The 26,334-nt window shown below is 36.5% G+C and overlaps 1 protein-coding gene across 2 annotated transcripts in view; it reads right to left on the bottom strand.

Annotated features, from left to right (window-relative positions):
• The window catches only part of RFX7 (regulatory factor X7), a 160,474-nt gene that overhangs the window by 70,008 nt on the left and 64,132 nt on the right, over window positions 1-26,334 (bottom strand). For both annotated transcript variants that reach the window (XM_060097298.1, XM_060097297.1), the window contains exons 4-5: window positions 4,566-4,648; window positions 3,050-3,172 (exon numbers count right to left, since the gene is read on the bottom strand). In XM_060097298.1, the coding sequence (XP_059953281.1) occupies window positions 3,050-3,172; window positions 4,566-4,648 (206 nt within the window). The remainder of the gene's footprint in view (window positions 1-3,049; window positions 3,173-4,565; window positions 4,649-26,334) is intronic.

Here is a 26,334-nt window from a genome sequence, read left to right as displayed (position 1 = left end):
GTTTTGGATTGTCGTGTTTTCGTGGTCATTTGTCTCTAGGTATTTTTTGATTTCCTCTTTGATTTCTTCAGTGATATTTTGGTTATTTACTAACATATTGTTTAGCCTCCATGTGTTTGTGTTTTTTATGTTTTTTTCCCTGCAACTGATTTCTAATCTCATAGTGTTGTGGTCAGAAAAGATGGTTGATATGATTTCAATTTTCTTAAATTTACTGAGGCTTGATTTGTGACCCAAGATGTGATCTATCCTAGAGAGTGTTCCGTGCGCACTTGAGAAGAAAGTGTAATCTGCTGTTTTTGGATGGACTGTCCTATAAATATCAATTAAATCTGGTGTATTGTGTCATTTAAAGCTTGTGTTTCCTTATTAATTTTCTTTTTGGATGATCTGTCCATTGGTGTAAGTGAGGTGTTAAAGTCCCCCACCACTATTGTGTTACTGTCGATTTTCTCTTTTATAGCTGTTAGCAGTTGCCTTATGTATTGAGGTGCTCCTATGTTGGGTGCATATATATTTATAATTGTTATATCTTCTTCTTGGATTGATCCCTTCATCATTATGTAGTGTCCTTCCTTGTCTCTTGTAACATTCTTTGGTTTAAAGTCTCTTTTATCTTATATAAGTATTGCTACTCCAGCTTTCTTTTGATTTCCATTTGCATGGAATATCTTTTTCCATCCCCTCACTTTCAGTCTGTATGTGTCCCTAGGTCTGAAGTGCTTCTGCTGGGTGCCGTCTGGTGGATGAGGCTATCTAAGAGGCTTGTGCAAGTTTCCTGATGGGAGAGACTCATCTCTAGTCACTCTTAATATTAAATTAGTGCCTACTATGTGGAAACACTGTGTAGAATACAACAGTGAATAACGTATATTCTTAGTGAAATGTGTTTTGAACTAAAATACTCAGACTCAGTTACAGTACTATTGTATAGTAATATACTGATTTTTATAAAGAGACAATCATTAGCATAATACTTTCAAATTCCATGAACAGAACTGGTATTTCTTTCCTATTTACGTTATTATCAAGAATTTCCCTTACCTACTACTTCCTTTTAAAACTCTAGTCTAAGTTACTTCCTTTTATCTCAGTTGCTCTCTACTGAATTGCGAATAAACTGCTCAAAATTGGAGCTACCATTCCTTGTCCCAAAACAATGTTATGTTTTGGTTCTCTTTTGTTTAGGGGAAACCTTTAACTTTTTTCTTAGTGAAAAAAATTGTAAGAATTTATGAGAACCTTAGAAAATGATTTCACAGAAAAATAGTATAGAAAAATATAACTGTGCTTTCCCCAAGGCAGGAAACTTTTAGGAACGTAAGGACTGCTTTAATGGTTCAGAGTCATACTTCCACAAATGTAGGGTGCTGTCTCTAATGGTGATGCAAAGGGTTGTGCAGGGGAAGGATATCACTTCAAAAAAATATAAATATCCTCGGTTTCCTTATTAATTCATTATGGAAATGTCATGCATTAATTTGTCTGATTTGCCTTTTGGGAAACATGAGACATTTTGGATAATTTATTTTCCTCATTTCCTACCTCAGACAACTTTTAGAATTTTAGAGCTAAAAGAAGCCTCATACCTCTTCAATCACCTCATTTTATAGATGATGCAACTGAACAAAGAGTGGTTAAAACACCTGTCCAGGTCACACAAGTTTAATGACAGAACCTATTCTCTTGATCCTCGATACAGGGTTTCTTAAACATATCACGTTTGCTTGATATTAATAAACTTTTAATGAATTTAAATTTACTTCTTTGTAGTTTCACAAGGTTATCTCTATCTTAATTAGAATTAACTTGAAGTTAGTTAAGAATTCATGCTCACTATATATATATTTTATATATATTTTTGTTTGTTTGTTTGTTTGTTTTTGTTTTTTCATATTTTTGATGAGGGCAGAAGCTGTGTTTTATTTGTTGTATCCTCAGAACTTCTTACAGGGTTTGACATGGCACATAGCAGGTATTCAGTAGACTGTTGTAGACTGAGAAAATGAACTTTATAGACTTGGATCACACATACTCTTAGCTGTAACTTTTCTAAAAAGGAAAAATCTAAAGCTGTTCAGTTTAACCTTGTTCCCTTGATTATTTCAGACATTTTTCTCTAGACTTTCTCCAGCTCTATTGCATTCCTTAAGGTGAGGGAATCAGAATTTTGAATGAGCATAGAAAGTTTTCTTTCTAGATACCAATAATCTTCTCAGTAAGTGTAGTTCTTTTGCATCATCTTACACTGGCTAACAGCAGCACTTATTTGACACTTTTCTTCCACATTGTGCAAGTACAACACATATGTGCTCCTTGCTTTGATATTTCAATACCCAGAAAATTTTGGTTTCACTTACTCTGCTAGAACAAATTCCTGCTTCCAAATCGATTATAAAATGTTAAACAAGACTAGATTTAGCATCTATGACATTTATCCAGAAAGGCCCATTAGCCTCTATACTTGTGTTTTCCGTGTTTAAATAAGTTATCTGTACAATCAAAACTGTCTGAATGTTTTCTATGTGCAAGCCACTGAACTCCTTCGTCTGAGTAAGTAATTCACAACATTCCAGATACTTAGCTTTTTCTCGAGTTGGCACAGAAAATGATTAGAAAAGTTTTGGATTCATGAAAAAGACGTTTAAGAAATCTAAAAAAAAACATGTTTTAGTTTTTCCTTATGCATTGATTTATTTATTGCCATCCACTGTCCCTCTATGAACCCCAGACACACCCTTCTTGTCATCCTTAAGAACCTTACAGGAATCCTTTTATTCACCAACCCTACTCCATTGTCCCTCTGCCCTCAGACATCCCTCCTGTGATCCAGAAGAACTCTAAAGAAATCCTTTTATTCAGTAATCCTGTTCTTTATTACACATGCTACCAGAGGAGCTTAGAGATGGATGCAATCTTAGAGATTTCTAAGTTAAACTCTCATACACCAGTATGATATTCGCCAATGATAAAACAAACCATTGTAGCCAAGTATAGTACTTAATCTCTTTAATACACTGCATCCCTGACATATACACATAATACTTACTTGTACTCATCATAGACTTCCTGTTTGGGCAGTGAAGTCTCAGGATGCTCCTCTAGGGTATTCCGAATCCAGGAAAAGGCATGCATTTGCTGTGCCCGACTAGATGACATGGCATTCTGATCACTAATCATAAAACAAAAACATGTTTTAGCTGAAGTAGACAGCAATTCATTGATAATTTTTGAACCAGGCCTAAACGTTCCACTAAAGGACTGTGTGTAAACTCACTATAAGTGACCAAACCAAAGTCAGGACATAAAGTATATGCCCAGTTATCCAAATACAAATTGTCCACCTGTGGTTGTGAGCCATTTTCTATAGCTAGTGTCTGACTAAAGTTATTGCCCTGTTCCCTCCCCGCCACGGTCTCTAAACTGGCAGAGATGATGGAGCATTGAAAACATAAGGTATTTGTTTTGGCCAAAATTACCTCTAAGGGGATATTTGTTTACTTACTTGCCTGTTCATTTGCCTAAACTTACCAAATCATCAAACTATAAAATGAAAGTTATGGAAAAAATTGTTTATTTTCTATTTGCTTAGCATTCTCAAGTAACTACCCTGAATCTTACTAAAGCCTCTATGCTCCAGAATGGAATTCACACTGGAGAGATCCTGAGAGGACAAGTCTCCCTCTATGGTCCTTTCTGTAACCAGTCCTCCTCTCTAGGACAACACCTCCACTAAACATCATAAATTTTTATTATCTGGCAGTGTCTCTTATAACATGAGGGAAGCTCCTCACTTGACTCTGACATTCATCTCAGCTACGAAAACAATAATTTATGTATTTTCAAAGAAATTACTGAGCAATTTCTAGGACAGAAAATTATTAAAACAGTTACAAAATGTGGTCCAAGGGGAAAAAAGTAAAAGCAACAGATTTTTCATTCCAGTTCTTTTCATACCTATACTTTTAAAGTAATGTTAAGCATAACTTATATGAATGAAATAAACTCTGAGAAATACTTAAAAGGGTAGAGAAACTCCTTTAAGAACAGAATCCATGAACCAACAACTTTTCTCTATATTTTCAAAATGAGGCTATTAAATATGTGTACTAATGAAAATAGAGTAATACCCCGCAAGCACTTAAAACATCACACATTTACCATAAATTCAGGTGCCATACAGGCAATTCATTTTTTTTTCTTTTTTATGCTCTGTGATCTGCTTACCTGACAGTACCTAAAAAAACTCTTGCACTTTATTGCTCACAATGCTTATCTGTTTATTCTTTGGTTTTCTGTTCAATTTTCAAAATCTGCCATACTGTATAAATACACTAATCTGTTTATAAAACATAACCCAACTGCATTTCACAGCATTCACCCAGGTACACAAATGAATTAGCAAAATCTATGGGTAAACACTTAACCAAATATGATCAAAGACTAAAAATATCTACTGTTTTGACAGTCTGTTTCCTGATGATTTTAGGAATAGTGCAAAGCAATAACCACCGCAACACACACATAAACACTGTAATTGAGGCAAAGACAAGAAGTGATATTACCTTTTCTCTCCATTGCTGAGACCAGAAGGCAGCTGAAGGTAGAGGTAGAGTTTCTCTAGGTCTGTAAACTTCTCAACTTCTTGCTGGTTAAAAAGGATTAAAAAGAAAGATCATTTAAAAAATTCTTGTTTCTCCCTCAACAAAATTTACTAACGCCTCCCTAAAAATACTATCTAAATTTAAACCAGGTGGAATGAGTCACTTGGCAAAGAAAACAGAATCTAGGCTTTATTCTTATCAGTAAAATAATACAGTCAAGTTGTGTGATAAATTTATTGCATATAAAAAGTTGGTTAGTAAGAGAAAATGGTACTTTCCTATTAATTCTTACATTCTAGGTATAAATAAAACCATAAATCAATGCTTAGATGAAAATTTCTCATTTTAAATCACATTTAAAGAAGGAGGGTTGTGCAATATTACAGGAAAAGTACTAGATTGGGAGTCAAGAGACTATTTATTAATTGGCCTTAGCCTAACTATTTAACTGGTTATGAGGCTTCTATGCTCTGGCGGATTTTCCTTAGAAATGTGAAATGAATGAGATGATTTCTAGGCTTCTTTTCTATTTCTCAAAAATCTAGAACATGTGACTGATGATGCTACTGTCAGTGGGGGTGGAATTGAGGTTTAAAAATATAGTTATCCCTCAATATCCGTGGATAATTGGTTCCAGGAATCCCCTTCCCCCCTCCATGGATACCAAAATCCACAGATACACAAGTTTTTTATATAAAATGGTGTTATACAGTTAGTCCTCCTTATGCACATTTCCTCCATAACCGAGGAATCAAATCTGATCCAGGGTTGGTCTAATCTGCGAATGCAGAACCTGTGGATACGGAAGGCCAGCTGTTCCAAAGTACAACCAACAATCTGTTCCATGCTATGCAGATGTAATTATTCTCTGACTTGCGACAGTGGATGCTATTTGGAGAACCTACTTATAAGACTGTCTAACACTACTGTTCTGCAACTTTGTCATTTTGTCTATAAATGTACCCTTTAAGAAAATTTCTGCTATGCAGAGAACTGTATAGTTTTCTTTCCCAGATGAATTTGCCACAGGATAGCTTTAAATGTGCCACAAATCCTACTGCAATAAAAAAATCATAATAAAATTTTGGTAGCCTAATTCATTACAACTGAATTGCATTGCAATGGAAAATATGGACAGATTACTGGCATTCTTGGTGGCAGAATTTATTCTTACACAATAAAGCATAGCTCAAACATAGATCCAATTTTTTAAAAAAGCTTACAATGATATAATTTAGCCTATTCTTATTCTCACCAGAATTCATTCACGAAACAGTTTAATCTTAGAATTTATCCATAGAATGACTTAATCAATTACATGCAATTAACTCTCAAATCCACATTTTTTTTCATTCCACTGTCTATGGGGTATTTTCCAATTAGCTCTTGCTTTAATATCTGATAGACTGATCAGCAATTATCCTGCATAATTCTTCCCTTGACAACAACAAAAAACCCCTACACATAAACAGGCATTTTCTTTCTCAGTTGTTACTTAGCACCTACTTTAATCTAGTTTCCCAGTGTTCAGTTTTGGAGTCTGCCTAGTTTTGTTCCTCTTGGTGTATTACACTCTAATCCTTCATTTAGCCTTCTTAACTCTTTCCACCATGTTCTTCTAGTCTCTTTATTTTCCCAGCCACCACATTAGTTTAAGTCTTTAGCTGTCCTTCTTTTAAAAATAAAGGAGAATTCATTTACTCATTTATTTATTCACTAAGTTTACTTTCTGCAATGTTCCACAAATGATTTATAACTATGAACTTATACTGTGTATCACAACCTATACAAAGACTGGAAATAGACATATGAACAACACAACAATAGTCCCTGCCCGTAAGGAACTTACAATGATTCTTGAATTACTAAAAATGTCTACCTGCTTTCCCTGCCTCCAGCCTTTCCCCACTTTAATCTGTCAAAATGGAAATAAAAACAAAAATAAACAAATGGGACCTAATGAAACTTAAAAGCTTTTACACAGCAAAGGAAACCATAAATAAGACAAAAAGACAACCCTCAGAATGGGAGAAAATATTTGCAAATGAAGCAACTGACAAAGGATTAATCTCCAAAATTTACAAGCAGCTCATGCAGCTCAATATCAAAAAAAGAAACAACCTCATCCAAAAATGGGCAGAAGACCTAAATAGACATTTCTCTGAAGAAGCTATACAGATTGCCAACAAACACATGAAAGAATGCTCAACATCATTAATCGTTAGAGAAATGCAAATCAAAACTACAATGAGATATCATCTCACACCCATCAGAATGGTCATCATCAAAAAATCTAGAAACAATAAATGCTGGAGAGGGTGTGGAGAAAAGGGAACCCTCTTGCACTGTTGGTGGGAATGTAAATTGATATAGCTACTATGGAGAACAGTATGGAGGTTCCTTAAAAAACTACAAATACAACTACCATATGACCCAGCAATCCCACTACTGGGCATATACCCTGAGAAAACCATAATTCAAAAAGAGTCATGTACCACTATGTTCACTGCAGCACTATTTACAATAGCCACGACATGGAAACCTAAGTGTCCATCAACAGATGAATGGATAAAGAAGATGTGGCACATATATACAATGGAATGTTACTCGGCCATAAAAAGAAACGAAACTGAGTTATTCGTAGTGAGGTGGATGGACCTAGAGTCTGTCATACAGAGTGAAGTAAGTCAGAAAAAGAAAAACAAATACCGTAGGCTAACGCATATATATGGAATCTAAAAAAAAAAAAAAAAAAAAAAAGGTCATGAAGAACCTAGGGGCAAGACAGGAATAAAGACACAGACGTACTAGAGAATGGACTTGAGGATACGGGGAGGGGGAAGGGTAAGCTGGGACGAAGTGAGAGAGTGTCATGGACATATATACACTACCAGAAGTAAGAGATAGCTAGTGGGAAACAGCCGCATAGCACAGGGAGATCAGCTCTGTGCTTTGTGACCACCTAGAGGGGTGGGATAGGGAGGGTGGGAGAGAGGGAGACGCAAGAGGGAAGAGATATGGGGACGTACATATATGTATAACTGATTCACTTTGTTATAAAGCAGAAACTAACACACCATTGTAAAGCAATTATACTCCAATAAAGATGTTAAAAAATAAATAAAATGATGTAATGGAGATAAATAATAAAATAAATAAATAAATATCATCCCCAAAATACCTCTTGTTCAATATTATTAACATCACCCACTTAATCCCAACAGTGTCTATCGTATTAAATCGAAAATAGATTATGTTACCAAAAAAACCATGGGTATTATTATGAGCAAAGTCTGAGAAAACACAACACAAAACATCATTTATTTTGGATAAAGAAACTCTCTCTCTCAATGGAGTATTATTCAGCCATAAAAATGAGTGAAATCTTGCCATTTGTGGCAACATGGATGGACCTGGAGGGCACTATGCTAAGTGAAATAAGTGAGACAAAAAAGGATAAACACTGTATGATCTTCTTTATACGTGGAATCTAAAAACAACAAGACAGACAAAAAAACCCTGAGCCCACAGATACAGTGATGACTGGTGGTGGCCTGAGGTGGGGGGTGGGAGTGAGAGTGGGGAAAATGGGTGAAGGAGGTCAAAAAGGTAAAAATTTCCAGTTATAAAATGAATGTCATAGGGATATAATGTACAGCATGGTGATTACAATTAATAATACTGTATTGCATATTTGAAAGTAGCTAGGATGGTAGATCTTGAAAGTTCCTGTCGTAAGAAAACTTATGTATGGTGATGGATGTTAACTAGATTTACTGGGGTGATCATTCTGCAATACAAGCATACCTCGAGGTGCTATAGGTTCAGTTTCAGACCACTCCAATAAAACAAATACTGCAATAAAGCAAGTCACACACATTTTTTGGTTTATTAGTACATATAAAAGTTATCTTTACCCTATACTATAGTCTATCAAGTATGCAATAGCATTATGTTTAATAAAACAAGGTACATACCTTAATTAAAAATACTTTATTGCTAAAAACATGCTAACCATCATCTGACAATTCAGGCTGGCTTACCACAAACTTTCAATTTATAAAAAATGCAGGGCTTCCCTGGTGGCGCAGTGGTTGAGAGTCTGCCTGCTGACGCAGGGGACACGGGTTTGTGCCCCGGTCCGGGAAGATCCCACATGCTGTGGAGTGGCTGGGCCTGTGAGCCATGGCCACTGAGCCTGCACGTCCGGAGCCTGTGCTCCGCAACGGGAGAGGCCACAGCAGTGAGAGGCCCACATACCGCAAAATACATAAATAAATAAATAAAAGGCAGTATCTGTAAAGTGTAATAAAGCGCAATAAAATGAAGTGTGCCTGTATATACAAGTATCAAATCATTATGTTGTACACCTGAAACTAATATAATGTTATGTCAGTTATACCTCACTTAAAAAACATCAAATGAGGGCCTCCCTGGTGGCGCAGTGGTTGAGAGTCCGCCTGCCGATGCAGGGGATGCGGGTTCGTGCCCCGGTCTGGGAGGATCCCATGTGCCGCGGAGCGGCTGGGCCCGTGAGCCATGGCCGCTGGGCCTGCGCGTCCGGAGCCTGTGCTCCGCAACGGGAGAGGCCACAGCAGTGAGAGGCCCACATACCGCAAAAAGAAGAAAAAAAAAAAAAGAAAAAAAAAAAACATCAAATGAAAAACACATCATTTTTGATGATTAAGAATAAAACAACTTCATACTGTTGGAGAAACCTTGGATGCTACAGTTTTCAATTTTTATATATGCTAGAGAAAAGAACAGAGAAGAAATTCCAGAAGGAATTCAGAAGATAATCCAAATTAGGATAAAGTGCCAAAGAGATTTAATTTAAAGATGGAATAGTTTTGAAAAAGATCAAACTCACTGCTGTCCCCCCTTTTTTGCCTTTCAAACAATGAAACCTTACTACTGTCAATCACTCTTTTATTTGTTATGTAGGGCTCAACACACAGAAGAAAAAATTGGGGGAGTTTACTAAAACTGATTATCAAAATTCTATGAAGCAAATGAGAACAAAACAGTGCAAGTGTATAGTGATGGCATTCCAGTCCAGCAAAGCTGAGTTCACCACGAGGATTTTTGGTTTTGGATACACTTGTCATTTACGGCTAATCACTGGCTTCCAAAACAATGATCAGTGGTGTAGAAGACCGTAACCTTGCTTGATTATCAAGGCAAGAATGTCATTTGGCAAGTATGTTAAACCTCAGACTATTTGATATACTTTGTAAAGATTTAAACATTGAGAATAAAAGTTTTGGACCTCCAAGGTGGCACAGTGGTTAACAATCCACCTGCCAATGCAGGGGACACAGGTTCGATTCCTGGTCCGGGAAGATCCCACATGCCGCAGAGCAACTGAGCCCGTGTGCCACAACAACTGTGCTCTAGAGCCCGCGTGCCACAGCTACTGAAGTTCGCGTGCCTAGAGCCCGTGCTCCGCAACAAGAGAGGTCACTGCAATGAGAAGCCCACACACCGCAACGAAGAGTAGCCCCCCCGCTCGCCACTACAGAAAGCCCGAGCGCAGCAACAACAAAGACCCAATGCCGCCAAAAAATAAAGAATTAGTTTTCTGTTCCAAGTGGAGATTCATTGGTTGTCAAAAAGAAATATGTTTGATGCATTTATGAAATGAAGGACAAAGCTGCTCTATTTTTAGAGTATTAGGAAAAAGACCAACTGCATAAATTTTAAGAAAATTATAATTTAACAACTCAGCCATAAAAAGAAATGAAGTATTGATACATGCTGCAACATGGATGAACCCTGAAAACATCATGCTAAGCGAAAGAAGCCAGGCACAAAAAGCCACATATCAAATGCTTTCACTTTTATGAAATACCCGGAACAGTCAAATCCATGGAGAGAGAAAGATTAGTGGCTGCCAAGGACTGGGAGGAGGGGAGTAACAGGATTGACTGCTTAACGGGTTTCCTTTTGGGGTGATGAAATCATGTTTTAGACCTGGTTAGAGGTAGTGTTTACATAACATTGTGAATATACTATAATAAATATCACTAATGATAAACTTTATGTTAAGTGTATTTTACAATAAAAAAAAATCACAATTTTTAATAGTGCTTGGCATATTTGGCAGATATATCTGAATATCTGACCTGAAACTTCAAATGACAAACAACAACATCTCTACTCATTAGTCTGAAAAGTCTTCATTTTCTTGAGTTGAAGAAGTTAAGTTCTCAAAGCAAAGTTATTGAAAATGTCTTCAAGTTTAGGGGGAACCTCAAATATTATCTAGTCTGTTGAATGAACTAAGGTGATGATTTCCCACTACTGGAGTTGAAAATCTTGCCCAAAAGCTTATGGGGACTTCTCTCTCACACAGTTCAATCTTTGCAAGAAGATATCCAAGGAATCTTGGAACTAAAGTTTGATTTAGATGTCAAAGACATTCCAGGAGACCCCTTTGGAGAATTTTTGGTAAAAATCTCCCTGTTTACTTCCCCGTAAGTAAGCAGACCTTGTGTGTCAATCATTCAGTCATCCCATTTACATAAGCATACACTTATGTAGCTGGTTTTTCAGAAACTTTGGGTATGAAAACAAAGCAATATTACAGACTTAATGTTGCAAATGACCTAGATAGTGCTTTGCTCTTTCACATCCTAGACAGAAAAGCATATAGCAAACAACCAGATTCAACATTCACTTTGATATCATGTGATCCAGAGAAAATTAAAGGTGTAAAGCAAAATATACAAGATCAAGTTACTTTTGGAGGATCAAGGTGGAGTTTTGTGTTCGAATTCTACCACTCCTATGCCCTTCCCCTCTGAAACTTTGGCTGATAAAGAATATTCACATGAGGAACGAGGAGCATGAAGCTATCTAATTCTTTCTATGAGGTGTAAGTAAAGTGGTGAAGAGAATAAGGAACAGAGACAGTTCATCAAATATTCCATCTGCTCATCTACATTTCTCAGCCTCCTCTGCAGTTAGTTTAGGGCCATGAACTTAGCACAAGTGATGCATTTCATTTCTCAGCTGACATAGTTAAGAACCAATGTGTCACCTCTATATCCTTTTTCCCCCTTTGTGGCACCTTGGCAGTCCTGTGTTTCAGTGGTGAGGCTACAACATGGCAATGTCTGTCAATGTGGGTTCCTGAGGGACTACATGGAACAGGGTCCTCCAATGATTTGTGCTATACATGTAGTGTGAATGAAAATAAGTTCTTCTGGTTAGGCCACTGATATTTCAAGCTTCCTTTGTTTCGGCAGCATAGCCTTGCCCATCCTGATTAATATAGCAAGTCAGACCTTTCCCCCTAGCACTTCTGAGAGAACTGAAGATCCCTTTTAGATATGCAGATAAAAACACTGAGAGAGGAACTGGGCTCCTCCTCTCTAATCACAAAAGCTTTCATTCACTCATTTTTAGAAGTGTTTAACATATTTTGAAATTTCAAATTATATTAACCAAGAATATAAGATATTTATGTTTATCAAAATGAGACACGGGACAAAAAAAAGTTAAGAAGTACCAGTTTAGAATATACAGCCTTCATGCTCTCTCCCACTTTATTAAAAAAAAAAAAGAAAGAAAAAAAAAAAAACTAGTTAAAAAATTCAACTCTAGGGCTTCCCTGGTGGCGCAGTGGTTGAGAGTCCGCCTGCCGATGCAGGGGACGCGGGTTCGTGCCCCGGTCCGGGAGGATTCCACATGCCACGGAGCGACTGGGCCCGTGAGCCATGACCGCTGAGCCTGTGCGTCCGGAGCCTGTGCTCCGCAATGGGAGAGGCCACAGCAGTGAGAGGCCCGCGTACCGCAAAAAAAAAAAAAAAAAATTCAACTCATAGATTTTGTACACAAGGTCCTATAATATGCCTGTTTGTCCCTTTACTTTGTGCCACAGCAATTACTCAGGGATTTATACTCAATTAATTTGCATTTATTGATTGCTAAAAAAAAAGTTTTTCGGTATCTAGTTACACCTCCCCCGTCAACTAGATCAAAGATTCTGGTTTATCCAAACTCAATCACCTTTTGAAGCAGAATCCTGAAATGTAAGACAGAGACAGATGGTACTCCTTTTAATATTTTAATACCCCATTTAATTTTTAAATTTAAAATGATAAAGTATTTCAACCAAAGTATACAAAGTAGGTACACATGTATCACTATCCATATTTAAAAGATGCTAACTTTTTACCATATTTGCTTCAGAATTCTTTCACTTTTTAGATTATACAGTAGTGTTTGTTATACGGACTGAAACCAGTTTATCCATTTCTTTATGACAGACAGTTGTTATAAAGTCTCATTATTTCAAATAGTGCTGCAATAAAAATTTTTATTTGTGACTTGTGTCCTTGAGTGGGAGTTTTTTCTATAGTACGAACTTCCCTAAAAGTAGAAGTTCTTGGTCATATAAGATGCACATCTTCAACTTTGTTGGTATTCCCAAATTGCTCGCCAAAACTGTTGTGCCTATTTTTATTTCCAACAGCAATGCTACAATTTCTCCACATCCTTGTTAAAACTTAAGATTTCCATTTTAGCTAATCTTATAAGTATGAAAAAGTATCTCACTGTTTTATTTTACATTTTCTGATTGATGATGAGACTATCATATTATTTACCATTTGAGTTTACTCTAATACAATGGCTATCCAATTTTATCATGCATCAGAATCACCTGGAGAGCTTGTTAGAGATGACAGTTTCTGATTCAGTAGTCTGGAGCAGGGACCTTGAGAACCTGGATTTCTAAAAAGTTCCCAGTGATGCTGATACTGCTAGTTAGAGGATCACATCTGAAGAACCACTGTTCAAGGAACTACACATTTAAAAATGGGAATATTTACTATGTAGTCCACATAGTAATCTTCTATTGCTTAGAAGTGTTGCTAATACCTTCTCTAGTTGTAGCTTGTATTTGCATTTTGTTTTTGGAGTCTTGAGATGCAGAGAAGTTTTTAATTTCCAGGCAGTCAAATATATCAATCTTTTCATTTATAATCTGTGCTTTTTGTGTCTTATTTTGAAATCCTTCTCTATCCCAATGTCATTAAGATATCCCATGTTTTCCTTTTAAAGTTTTGTTTTTCACATTTAGGTCTTTAGGTATTGTACTTAATTCCTCTAAAATTTATTTTTCTATAAGTTATGAAGTAGAAATCTAATTAAAAATTTTCCACAAGGTTAGCTAATTTTCCTAGTATAATTTATTGAATGATTCACCAATTCTAATTTTCATGCCACATCTATTATGGGATTCTTGTTTATTAAAGGTTAAAAATAATGCTGTTTTTACTTTCAGTATTTAAAAACAACTTTCACTGAGTTGGAATTTAACTTAGAAAAAATCTGGCAACTTATCCTTGAGAGGATCATATAGCAAAATATATGATTTACTGATCCTTCTTGAACTTGTGAAACAGACTTTTCATATAAGAATATCTCCCAGTAACTGATTAGTGTAGTAATAAAGCAGCTCTGATGGAACTTTTAGAAATCTGAGGTTAATAGGCAAGTCTCGTATTGATAAATTAATAGCTAATAAGGATAAAGGACCTATATCATATATTATAGATGAATAAAGCAGCTGCTACTTGAGCTTGATTGGTGGACCTTTCAAGTCTAATCTATCTAAAACAGTAGGATATAGTGCTAAGGTACAGGATACAGAAGCAGAAGAGTTCCAGATTTGTCACTCATTAGCTCTGTGATATTAGGCAAGATGAGCATTTATTTTCAAGTCTGTAAAACAGTGATAAAATGCCCATAAAATTTTTGTGAGGATTAAAAGAAATTTATAAAAGGTATCTATAATAGGTATTATTATTACATAAATATTATTTTGAAATATAAACTTGCTTAAAGTCAGATTTTGGCAAAAGAGTTTATAATTCAAATTCTATCAACAAGTATAGAATCTTTTATTTGAAAAAGCAAGGTATCTTAAGAAATTTAGGAAATATTTTGCCTGGTGGCCTCCACTAACTTAAGAGGTATACCACAAGAGCAAGGTTCCTAGATTTTATGTGAGCATCAGACTTGACCACAAATTACTGAAGACAATGTTCCACCAGCACTGACTTTCGTCAGGGTAAGTGCAGAAAAATGTAGACACTATTCCTTCCTGAGCCATCAAGATGTAACTGAAGTTAGAAAATATTTCTGATAACTGTGATACTAGAGAGAAAGGAATCAATCTAAGCAGAATAGGTCAGAAATAAAAGCTTTCCCTAGGTTGGACTTGGAAAAAAATGTATAACTTTCCATTTGTCTTCCGTTGTTAAAAAAAATACCTGAAACAATATTCTAATTTCAGAAAACTGAGTTAATTTTTAGTGCTTCAGCTTGTCTGCTCAGGACATCCACCTCCAAACTATCAAAACATACCAGATGAATTGCAGAGAACCAGGTAGAATTTTCAATGTCTTATTACTAGAACTTGAAAACCTTCAAGCATATGGTAAGGAAAAACGTTCCCACTATTTACTGGCATAGAATACAGTTATAAGGTAGTCTGAGTGGAGAGATCTGCTCCGGTTTTTAGGGAACATCCTGAATCAGGTTTACCCCACAATTTCTCAAACATTGCTAAAAAAGGTTTTCCCTGTTTGAAATAAATTTCTTTGCAGTGATGTGTTTCTTGTTATGAGACTTTGCTCTCAGGTATTACTCAGGTTTGTTTGTTTTTTTTTACAAGGTCACAAAACTGGGGAAGGGTTGATGGTTATAAAGATGGTAACAAGTAAGGACTTAACTGAGGAGCTTTCATGCAAATCCTTAATGGATCATTATCTTTATTTCCAAAAGAAGCAGAAACTCTCCTGTTGAGATGTATAAACACCTTTCAAGGAACTAGTCAGGTTGACAATGACGGAGTCTTTTTTTTTTTTTTTTTTTTTTTAATGACAGAGTCTTGATGGAAGATGACCAACCAGGGTATCACATTCATGATTACTTCTTTAAATTTTACTTTTCAAACTAGTATCAGAAAAAGGTTTTAAAAGAAGTTTTAATTTAAATTTGTATTTAGAACAGTTAGCTTAAAATCCAGAAACTTAAATTCTCCAGTTTGACAGTTTCTTCAGTTAACTTACCAGGTAAGGAGGGAAAATATATACAATGATAGGATAATCAGACTTGAATTTGTTTTTTATTTATTTATGTATTTATTTATTTATTATTTTTTTGTGGTACGCGGGCCTCTCACTGTTGTGGCCTCTCCCGTTGTGGAGCACAGGCTGCGGACGCGCAGGCTCAGCGGCCATGGCTCACGGGCCCAGTCGCTCCGCGGCATGTGGGATCTTCCCGGACCGGGGCACGAACCTTTGTCCCCTGCATCAGCAGGCGGACTCAACCACTGTGCCACCAGGGAAGCCCTTGAATTTATTTTTTAATTTTGTAAACTTCAGAAACAAAACAAAAAACAAAACATGAAAAAAATTCTAATTATTTCTTCCCCGACAAGAGACTGATTCCGGAGCACAGTTACTAAAAGGCCTCTTTCTTCACCAGCATCACTGACAGAAGGACTTGAAGGGGAAAAGTAGAACCTTATTCTATAGCCTTTTAAAAAATTCATGGAAACAATGAACATACCTGATATTACATTCTCTCAGGCCCCAGCAGTTGTGAAAGCTGTCCTTCCACAGGATTGAGTAAGGAAGATAGAGAAAAAGGTCAAGGTATAAGGACTCCATTTTTCAATTCGTTTTGCTTAGAATTCTTAATTTTCAGCAATTTTCAGTTTCCTAACTTGCTATGAGAACCATGTGGTCATTTTTTATAAATGTGCCCTAAAATATATTCTTTGATTTTTTTTTTTAGGGCTTAACAAAAAAGGAAGCTAAATCCCTCAAATTGAAATAATGAATAACATGGTAGCAAGTACCACAGCTACATAAATGCCCAGGTGACTAAAAACCAAATGCAATGCTGAGACAAGGTCATATTGCTAGGGTTCAAATAGGCAGAGGGTACATAAACCTATAGATTTGAGTCCCTTTGAAACAGGATTCAAATGACAGACATCTCTAGGGAGAATACTTCTGCCCATAGTTAAATGCTACAAAAAGTGAGCATCAAGGAATGATCATGTAATCTTTCTCTGGCTCATTTAGGTGAGGCAAAGGTTATTATCAATGTTTCTGTATGCTGTTTGAAAAGATCCTAGGGTTCTACTAGTGGTTGGGGGTAAGGCTGAGGGCACTAGCAAGAAGGATAAGGTTTAGGTCTTTCTAGTCACTGTGTTTAAAGTTTTTTTGTTTGTTTGTTTTTATAGCATGTAAAGAAAGGATAGTCCCTGGGAGCCCAGCTACTATAATGTTTCCAAAAAACTGGATTTGTTCTAATTGATTCTTCAAGATCACAAAGCTACAGCCTCAACTAAGGTGTAGGCCACAGAGGAAAAGTTAGTTCTTTAATTCCTGTCTCTGCTCCTAGTAACCTTTCCTTCTTTCCCCCTTAGTTCATTTTTCTGTAAGTCTGAAAATAACTTAAAATGCAAAAATAGAAAAACTAGAATACTATAAGAATTCATTTGTTTTTATCAAAACACATTATTGTGTATTATATCATTCTTTGAATATAAAGGTACTAATGAAAATTGGACTTATTTCAGGTAAACGGGTGAGAGATTGCCATCTTAGTTATCCTATTCCTCTTAGTGGCAATAAAATGAATTTGAAAGCTAGCTAACAATGGTAAAGGCATTCTTTACAATTATGAAAGAGAAAAGTAACCAGAACTCATGATTTGGGCCTTAGTGGTAATTTAGTCCACTTGAATTCCTAACAGGAGAAAACCCAAAAAACCAAAAACATTGTAACTATATTGTCCTCCGATACTGAGGGATAAAATAACTCATGTACTCGATGTAAATAAAAAAGAATAAAGGGTTCAAATTCCTCTGAATGGATGGCATGGCCTTATACAGTTGATTTCTTTTTGTGATACTCAAAAAACAAAGCAAATGCAGCTATTTAAATCCAGCCCCTCTGTCAGCAAGCACCATGTTCCAACCCCTCCCAGGACAGGTAAAATCTACACAAAAGTAGCTCTCTTGAAAGTCACTCATTTCCTCTCCACCAAGTGGTTGAAAGGAAAAAGTCAGATTCTGAGCTAGGTCTTTATTAAAAGTAACCCCAGTGCTACGTCACATGATAAACCCTATCTTCTATTCTAACAATGAGCCTTTTTCAAGTCTGATGTATTTTAATTAGATAGTCCAAACAAAATTTTTAGTTTCAATCAATACTGGGTCAGGAAATTGACCTTGGTCATCATTTAGTATTCATTATAGCAAGGATTTGAGGTGAGAAAGCATGCTTTCTTCCATAAAGGAGGAAAGGGAGGAAAGAAGTATTTTCAAATTGTATACACCTCATACATGCCCCCTCAGTAACATATATCTCTGGAGGGCAGGAGAGGAGGTGTGCCTTTTGTGAAAAATTCTCCCTTGAGCAAGTTACTCGAATGTATTTCTGGGAGTGTGTCATCTGTCTTAGAAAGTCCCACTCTAATAACATTAGTCTGGTTCTCAGGAAGCAGATATCCTACACCCTGCTTCACGTATCTTTTACTTCTCATCCAACCACTTCAGCAGTAGGCACATTAAAAGAATTGGTTTCTAACTTAAAACATTAACTATGGGATAGATTTGAAAAGTTTAAAAGATTAAATGAGATTATATTCATTCATTCATTCATTGAGTATTGAGTGCCAACTATGCTTTAGACATGCATGACCTTACGTTTTAGTACCAGGGAGACAGACAATAAAATTTAAAAGTAGAACATCTGTTACATGATAATGATAAATGCTATAAAGAATAAGTATTGGTAGCGGGTACAATTTAAACTAGAGTGGTCAGGGAAGGTTTCATTGGAAAGTATGAAGATAAAACGTTTCACACAGTAGCTAACCAATAGGAAAGATTCTCAAAGGTCTTTACCATTATTCTTTGTTCTACCCTACTTTTGCTTTCTACTGACTGACTGTTGTAATGGCCAGGCAGGGCAAGAACTGACAGTAAAGAGGCCACATTACTAAGAGACAAAAATGGAGGCTGCCTTCTCATTATCTGTCCTCATACATACTATTATGGCTCCTCCAATCCTGTGATGAATGGCTCTCAGGAAACTCTTGCCCCCAAAGGATCTAACACAGAGGTCACAAGCTCAAATGCCAGGTAGGTAATGCAAATGATTAAACTAGACTACAGGTAATAAAAATATATATGTTTAGGAGTTAAATGCATGGCAGGAAAATGCAAGAAAATTGGAAAATACACATCATGTAGAAATAAAGACTCATCAGTGTCCTAAGTTTTCAGAGAGGCCAGACACCTGATTTTTTTCTGTGAACTCTCCCAATTTTAAAATTTCAAATTTGAAAAATGGCAACCAATTCGAAATCTAGAAAATGTTACCATGGGCCAAAGGAAACACCTCTGTGGAATGGATCTAGTCTGTGGGTCTCCAGTTTAGCTCCTCGGGTCTACAGGGTTAAGGGTTGATTCATTCCAGGACCATAAGCACCAAGATGCTTGAGTTGCTGGACCAGGCCTGCTTGCTATTACCATCCAGTCCATACCTGAGCAACCATATGTTTTAAAATCCAGGATCTCTGGAATGTACAGTACTTTGATTCAGAGTAAGCTATATGAATAAGATGCTATAAGCCAAGATGAAATGATACTGGAAAGGTTATACCCGGGGAAATATTCTCTACTGCAATGTTCCAGATGTGACCCTGGTGCGAATGTAAGTAATGTTGAACCTCCACATAGATATCCATGATAAGTGAATAGACTTGCTACAGACAGATTGCTTGCCCTGCTCTCCCCCTGCCTGTTTTCTAACCAACTTATTACTGAGCTAAACAGGGTTTTTCAGATGGGGTAGTTAGTACCTCCATTGTGATTCTCTTTTCAGGTTTTAGCATTTATAACGGACAACTCACGTGTGCCCAGAAAGTTGGTTCTTAGGATTCATCTAATAATAGACTTTGGTGTCCATTACAGAAGGAAAGTTTTTATAGAACATAGCTTAGACTGTTAATTTTTGTTCATTTCCCCCAGGGAGGACAAACATTAGTCCAGCATGGGTGGGAGGCGACAGCAGAGTACTGAAGGATTACTTAATCAGCATTCAGAACCTAACACAGACTGACTATTGATTCACTACAATCTTACCCTTTCAAGTTTTCTACTGTATTCCCTTGCAAGAGGACACTATTGAGAGTTCTCCCCTGTAGGGAACCTGCCTCACTACAGAATAATCTGAATGATGGCATCTGTCGCCAAATTTCAAGCTTCTCTAGCCCTCCAGAAGGAATAGGCATTCTGGCAACCTCACATCACTTTCAACTTCTCTCTCTTACTGGTAATCCTAGAAAGTCCTCCTTGGTTCAACTCGCATGAATAAAACTCGCCCTCTCCCAGTATAGCAGACTTAGGTCAAGAAGCCTTTAGACTCATCTGTGCAAGGAACTCATTAGACATGTTCAATTTCTGCCCAGTTGAGTTTACCTGGCCTTCTTGGTGCAGAGCACAGAATGCTCTGTAAAGCACATGCCTTATTAGGCCATGTTAACTCGCCAACACTGCATTTATTAAACTTAGAAGTAACTGGCAATGCTTAAGAGTCCTCTCTTAGAATACTGGTCAGTAGAGAGCCCTAGAAGTAAGGCAGTATATTCTTCCTTAGACATTTAAAATATGGACTTAAATGGATCTAAAATACAGTTGACCCTTGAGCAATATGGGGGTTAGGGGTGTCTACCATCCTTGTGGTTGAAAATTCGAGTATAACTTCACTGTTGGCCCTCCATACCACAGTTGCACTTGGGGATTCAACCAACCACAGAGCCTGTAGTACGATATTTAGCAAAAGAAATCTGCATATAAGGGACCCAAGCAGTTCAAAACTGTGTTGTTCAAGGGTCAACTGTACTTAGCCTCCCTTATTCCTCCTTTTAAGCCTTTTATCTCTCCAGCTGATGGGAAAAAAAGTAAACAAAGATTGTCTACTCTTATCTCTACAATCTTACTAGGATTGCTGTTGAATTGCCCAGTCCATGAGACAGAAATAGTTTTCTTCTTGCTTTCAACTGATTTCCTGATAAGCGAAGTGTTATTTGTTTTCATATTTACATTAGCTTTTCCTAAAGGGAACCAAAATATATGGTCATTTTCCCCCCTCTTTTAACTCTTGTTAGTTCTAGTAACTCCAACACAACTAATCAATATAGGGGACCTGAACATTAGAACTGGTGAAAGATTGCTTCCTGGTAGCATACACACCTAATATACAGTAATATAAACAGGAAGTTCTCAATATCCTGATAGTTCTGGATGGCACATGGAAAATAATCTCTCTTTAGTGCAGAAACTTATCCTGTCAGTTTTTATCAATCACTTCCCAAATAGTGTGTCTTCTCATGAACATCAGTTTCATGAGAAGTTTTATGAGGGGAAAAAAGTCTTGTATATATTGAATATTTGTTAGGATTCATGATACACAGCAGCATATTAATAACAGCTCTTAACACATCCTTTACTCCAGAGTTCACGAAACATATTTGACTTTTGGAACCTTTTTTGTATATTAACATCCTATAGAATTTTTCTTCCAAGGACCATATTTTGGGAAATTAACTATTATTTCCCATCCTTCTGTGGTTGAGCCTCACCAAACCAGGCCTTTTCTCCATCAAACATTCAGAATTATTTCTCTCACATTTTAGGCCTCCCTATAGCTTTCAGGTAGTCCAATTTCATTCAACTAAAATAAGGGGCCTAGTTGATATGGAATGAGCAGCTTTCAAATTCTGCTGAGGTCTAGCTAATCCTAGGGTGTTGGAAGTATCAATGGTAAGATTTTTGCCTTGACTATTAAGCTGGTTATGAAAAATATAATTGGATCGGCTTTACAAATGTATAATGACATTATAGATCTAAAATTGTTACAACTCATGAGAAATTTAGTTTAAGTCATGTTGATTATTGTTAAAATTAAGTAAAAATCAATTGTTTTATTGCAAAAGCATTAAAATATTAACAAAAAACTCTGTTCACAATTATGCTTCTGCAAATATTTTTGATTTGTCTTTACTGATAAGCAGGCAAAATACTAGGCTTTAAAAATAGCACAGATACAATTTTCTATTTTTCACTTCTAGCATATTTCACAGCACCATAAGTCTTCACAATTGTAATCAATTTAAATAGCTGAAATCATTTTAGCAATTTTGTTTTAATGAGCATATTATGTTTTTAAAATGGCATTCAAGCAACCTGCTTGCAGAAAAAGAGACTGAATTTAGAATTACTGACGACTAAAATTCAGTAAGATAATGAGGACAGCTTTTCATTTTTTCTTTTCAGATTTATTTTCAAAGTGGATAATTACTTTCAGGAACATTTCTTAATTATAGGAAGATGAAGAAGTAGAATTCTTAAAAATTCATATATAATAACCTAATATTTCAGACACTTTAAAAATGTTATGTATATCACAGTTTTTTAAAAGCCTGGGCTCTGGAGTCAGACTATCTGGATTAAAAGCCTAATTTTACCAATTAGCAAGTTTTATGACCTTGAGTAAGTTACTTAACCTGTCTGAGCCTGTTTCTTCATTTGTAAAATGAGGATAACAGATTAACCTCATAGGCAAATTATGAGGGCTGAATGATAAAATATGTAAAGCACTTGTCTGGCACATGATAATAAATACTCAATAAATGTTAATATTCATAACAACAACACGTATAAAGAAACTCTGGGGATATTATATGCATATTATACATTCTTTTTGATAATTATTGTTTGTGGATAATCATTCAGCAAATATTTACTGAGTGTCTTCCACGTACTAGACACTGTGCTAAGCACTGAGGATACCAAGACCGTAAGACACAGTCCTTACTACCAAAAGCTTATTCTTGGGGAAGAAAACCAATTAATCTGGGGATTAGCATACTATATGGTAAGAGCTTTAATAGGGGTATAAAGCTTTTTATAAGGTTCATGACAGCAGGGGACCTTAACAAGAGAAGGTATGGCAGACAGGCTGGACTCAGACGTATAATGCTAACCACCTTCTTTTTGGTCTTCTTCTGGTAGGTATAGAGGCTAGAAAACAAAATACTACATAGCCTAGTTTCCCTTGCAGCTAGAGGCACCCAAGTGACATTACCCTGGAGGTGGAAGTTCCTGAAGTGGGTTTTTGAAACAGAAGTAGTGTACTTGAAAACAAAGACAGAGCTTCCGTAGAAGAAAGCCCTTTGACCCTTCCTCCCTTCTTCCTGCCTTAGCATTTGGACAGAAGGCATGGAAGTGCAGCAGCCATCAATGACATGACAGGATAAAAGATGACACAGCAAAAAACAAAGGGCCTAGGATTCCAGTGGCATTACTGAGTTACTGCACCACTCTTGGATGCCTAACTTTGGACTTACTAGATGACACAATCTCTTATTTCTTTAAGCCACCAATAGTTGGGGTTTTCTGTTATTTGCAACTGAATGCATTCCTAATAGATAAAAAGCATTCCGAAAAGGGTTTCTGGGCCAAGTCCAAAAGGACTAGGAGTTATCCAAGTGAAGAAATCTGAGAAGGGCACAGGTGGCAGAGGAAACAGCACCTACAAAGGCCTGAAGGGGGAGGGAGCATAGAGTGTTGATACTGGCAGCTGTTCTACAATATGTACCTTCTGGCTTCCAGGCAGCTTTAGCCAGGTGATTCCCAACTTCTCTGTCTTCCACTGTCTATGTTTGAGGGGTTCAATATTCCCCCCTCATTGGTTCCATATGGTAAGCATTCATTCTTAAATGGTAAGTTTTGTGATGATGAACATAAAATGTTATCCCTGACTAATATTCAGACTTCTAGAAACATAAAATTTGTGGCAATAAAGTCAATTAGATCCACATTAACAATTTACACACACAACACCTTCAACTGAAGCTGTCATGTGTGCTTACAATGTGCCAGGCACTGTATTTATACTGCAAGCATACTTCCTTTTATTGAGCTTCCTTTTATCACACTTTGCAAATATTGTGTTTTTTACAATTTGAAGGTTTGTGGCATCCCTGCGTTGAGCAAATCTATCAGCAACGTTTTCCCAATCTTATTTGCTCACTTTGTGTCTCTGAGTCACATTTTGGTAATTCTCACAGTATTTCAAAGCTTTCCATCATTATTATTATATCTGTTATTGTGATCTGTGATCAGTGATCTTTGATATTACTACTAAGACTTGCTGAAGGCTCAGATGAAGGTTAGCATTGTTTAGCAATAAAGTATCTTTCAATTAAGGTATGTACAATTTTTTTAGACATAATGCTATCACACACTTAAAAGACTACAGCATAGTATAAAAATAACTTCTTTTAAAAACTTTTTATTTTATATTGGAGTGTAGCTGATTAACAATGCTGAGATAGTTTCAGGTGCACAGAAAAATGACTCAGCCATACATATACATAAAGATAACTTTTATATGCACTGGGAAACCAAAAAATTTGTGTGACTCGTTCTACTGCAATATTCACTTTACTGCAGTAGTCTGGAACTAAACCCTCAGCATCTCTGAGGTATGCCTGTAACAAGTACAGTTGTTATTTCCTTTAATATTCACAGTAACTCAGTGGCTTAGGTACTATTATTATCACCTTTAAAAAAAAAAAAAAAGCTAAAATAGGTTAAAATTGTCCAAAATCAGACAATAATGGCAATAATGGTAGGGGCAAAGATTCAAATTCAGGACTGTGTCATTCTATAGCCTCAGCTCTGAGCCATTCTGTTATGCTGCCAGTTTCTCTTAGTTTCTGAACTATTTATCCCACTTTACTTGCTTAAATCCTTCCTGAATTATGCAATAAAGTTTCAGTTCCCCATCTGTACTCTGGGGATGAGTGGGAGTGGTTTCGGCTGGTTCTCTCTTAACAGGTTAGTGTAGGAGGAAGAGAAATACCTAAGCTGAGAAGAACAGGGGAAAAGAGGCGAATGCCAGGAAAAAAAAAAAAAAGTTCTTTCCCTCTAAAAGAATGAGACCAGTTTCTGTTCTTACGGGCAAACTGTGAAGTAATTCCAACAAATAAATTCAAATGTTTTATGAAGTATACGGTCTCTAAAATGGTCTCAGCTGAAGGTGGTAACACTTCTTTACATTTTAAATTGCAATATGTTTAATAACTGAGTCGTTAGATTATACTCATTCATACATTTAACAAATATTTATTGATCATCCTCATGTGCCTTTGGGCATATTCCAATATGTTCCTATGCTCAAGAAGCCAAGAACAAATAAAAATGCTGATTATGACTATCACAGAGGTGACTACATAAAACAAATAAAGGTAAGCACAGGACATTAGGGGACAGAAAATGTATCAGACTCAGACCTGACAAATCACAGATGGTTTTCCAAGGGGGTGATATCTAAGATGAATCTTAAAATATAACTAGATAGAGGGGAAAAAAAAAAAGAGAAGACAGTCTAGACCACAGTTTCTCAACTTTAACGCTACTGACGATTTTGGGCTGATAAAGTGATGTCCTGTGTTTTACAGGATGTTTAAACAGCATACTTGTCCTCTACCCACTCAACTGGTAGCAAAACAAAAATGTCTCCAGATATTGTCAAATGTTTCCTGGGGGGCAAAACTGCCTCCAGTTGAGAACCACTGTCTAGATATGCACTATCCAAAAAGGTTGCCACTAGCCACTTGTGGCTATTTAACTTAAAATTAAATTAATAAAATTAACAGTTCAGTTTCTCAGTCACACTAGCCACATTTCAAGTGCTTAATACATAGCTACATGTGTCTACTGGCTACCATACTGAAGAGTGCATATACAGAACACTTCTACCACCATAGAATGTTCTGATGGCTATTGCTGTTCTAGACTGAGAGAGTATATATTCTCTTTTCTTACTCCACAAATGTTCATTACAGCTTGCTGACAGCCTGTGGAGGGTATAGAGAAAGATGACATTAAATAAAAGTAAAGCCTGAGTATGAAGAAGGGTCTTCAATGCCTTAAAGATAGAACAATGGGGAACCAGCAAAAGGTCTTAAGCAAGGGTGCAAAATACACAGATTCACATTTCATAAAGATGATACTGTGAAGAATGGAATAAAAGTGGAGAGACGAGAAGCAGAAAAATAGCTGCAGTATTTCCAACAAGTACAATGATCTGGATTAATGTAGTAGCAGTAGAGGCAGACAAAAATGGAGCAATTATGAACACAGAAGTGATAGGACTTGGTGACTGACTAGATGTGAGGCAGGTGAGAAGGAGGATGAAAACAAGAATGACCACCAGGCTTTTAGGTTGGATGAGTGAGTATATTCACTAAGACAATGTGATAGAAAGAATAATGGCCCTCCAAGATGTTCATGTCCTAATCCTTGAATCCCTGGAACCTGTTAAATCTGTTTCCTTACATGGTAAAAGGGACTTTCCAGATGTGATTAAATTAAGGACCTTGAGATGGAGAGAGCATCCTGGATTATCTAGTAGGCCTAATGTAATCACAACTGTCCTAGTAAGAGGGAAGTTGAGGGAGATTTGACTACAAAAAAGAGATGTGTCAGAGTGATACAGTGTAAGAAAGACTTGAGCAGCCATTGCTGGCTTTGAAGATGCAGCCACTAAAAGCTGTAAAAGGCAAGGAAACAGATTCTCCCTTAGAGCCTCCAAAAGGAACACAGCTCTCCTGACACCTTCAT

Source organism: Mesoplodon densirostris, chromosome 4 (genome assembly GCF_025265405.1).
Source record: "Mesoplodon densirostris isolate mMesDen1 chromosome 4, mMesDen1 primary haplotype, whole genome shotgun sequence".
In the NCBI taxonomy this organism is placed as follows: Eukaryota; Metazoa; Chordata; class Mammalia; order Artiodactyla; family Ziphiidae; genus Mesoplodon; species Mesoplodon densirostris.
This window is presented reverse-complemented; position numbering and strand designations above follow the sequence as displayed.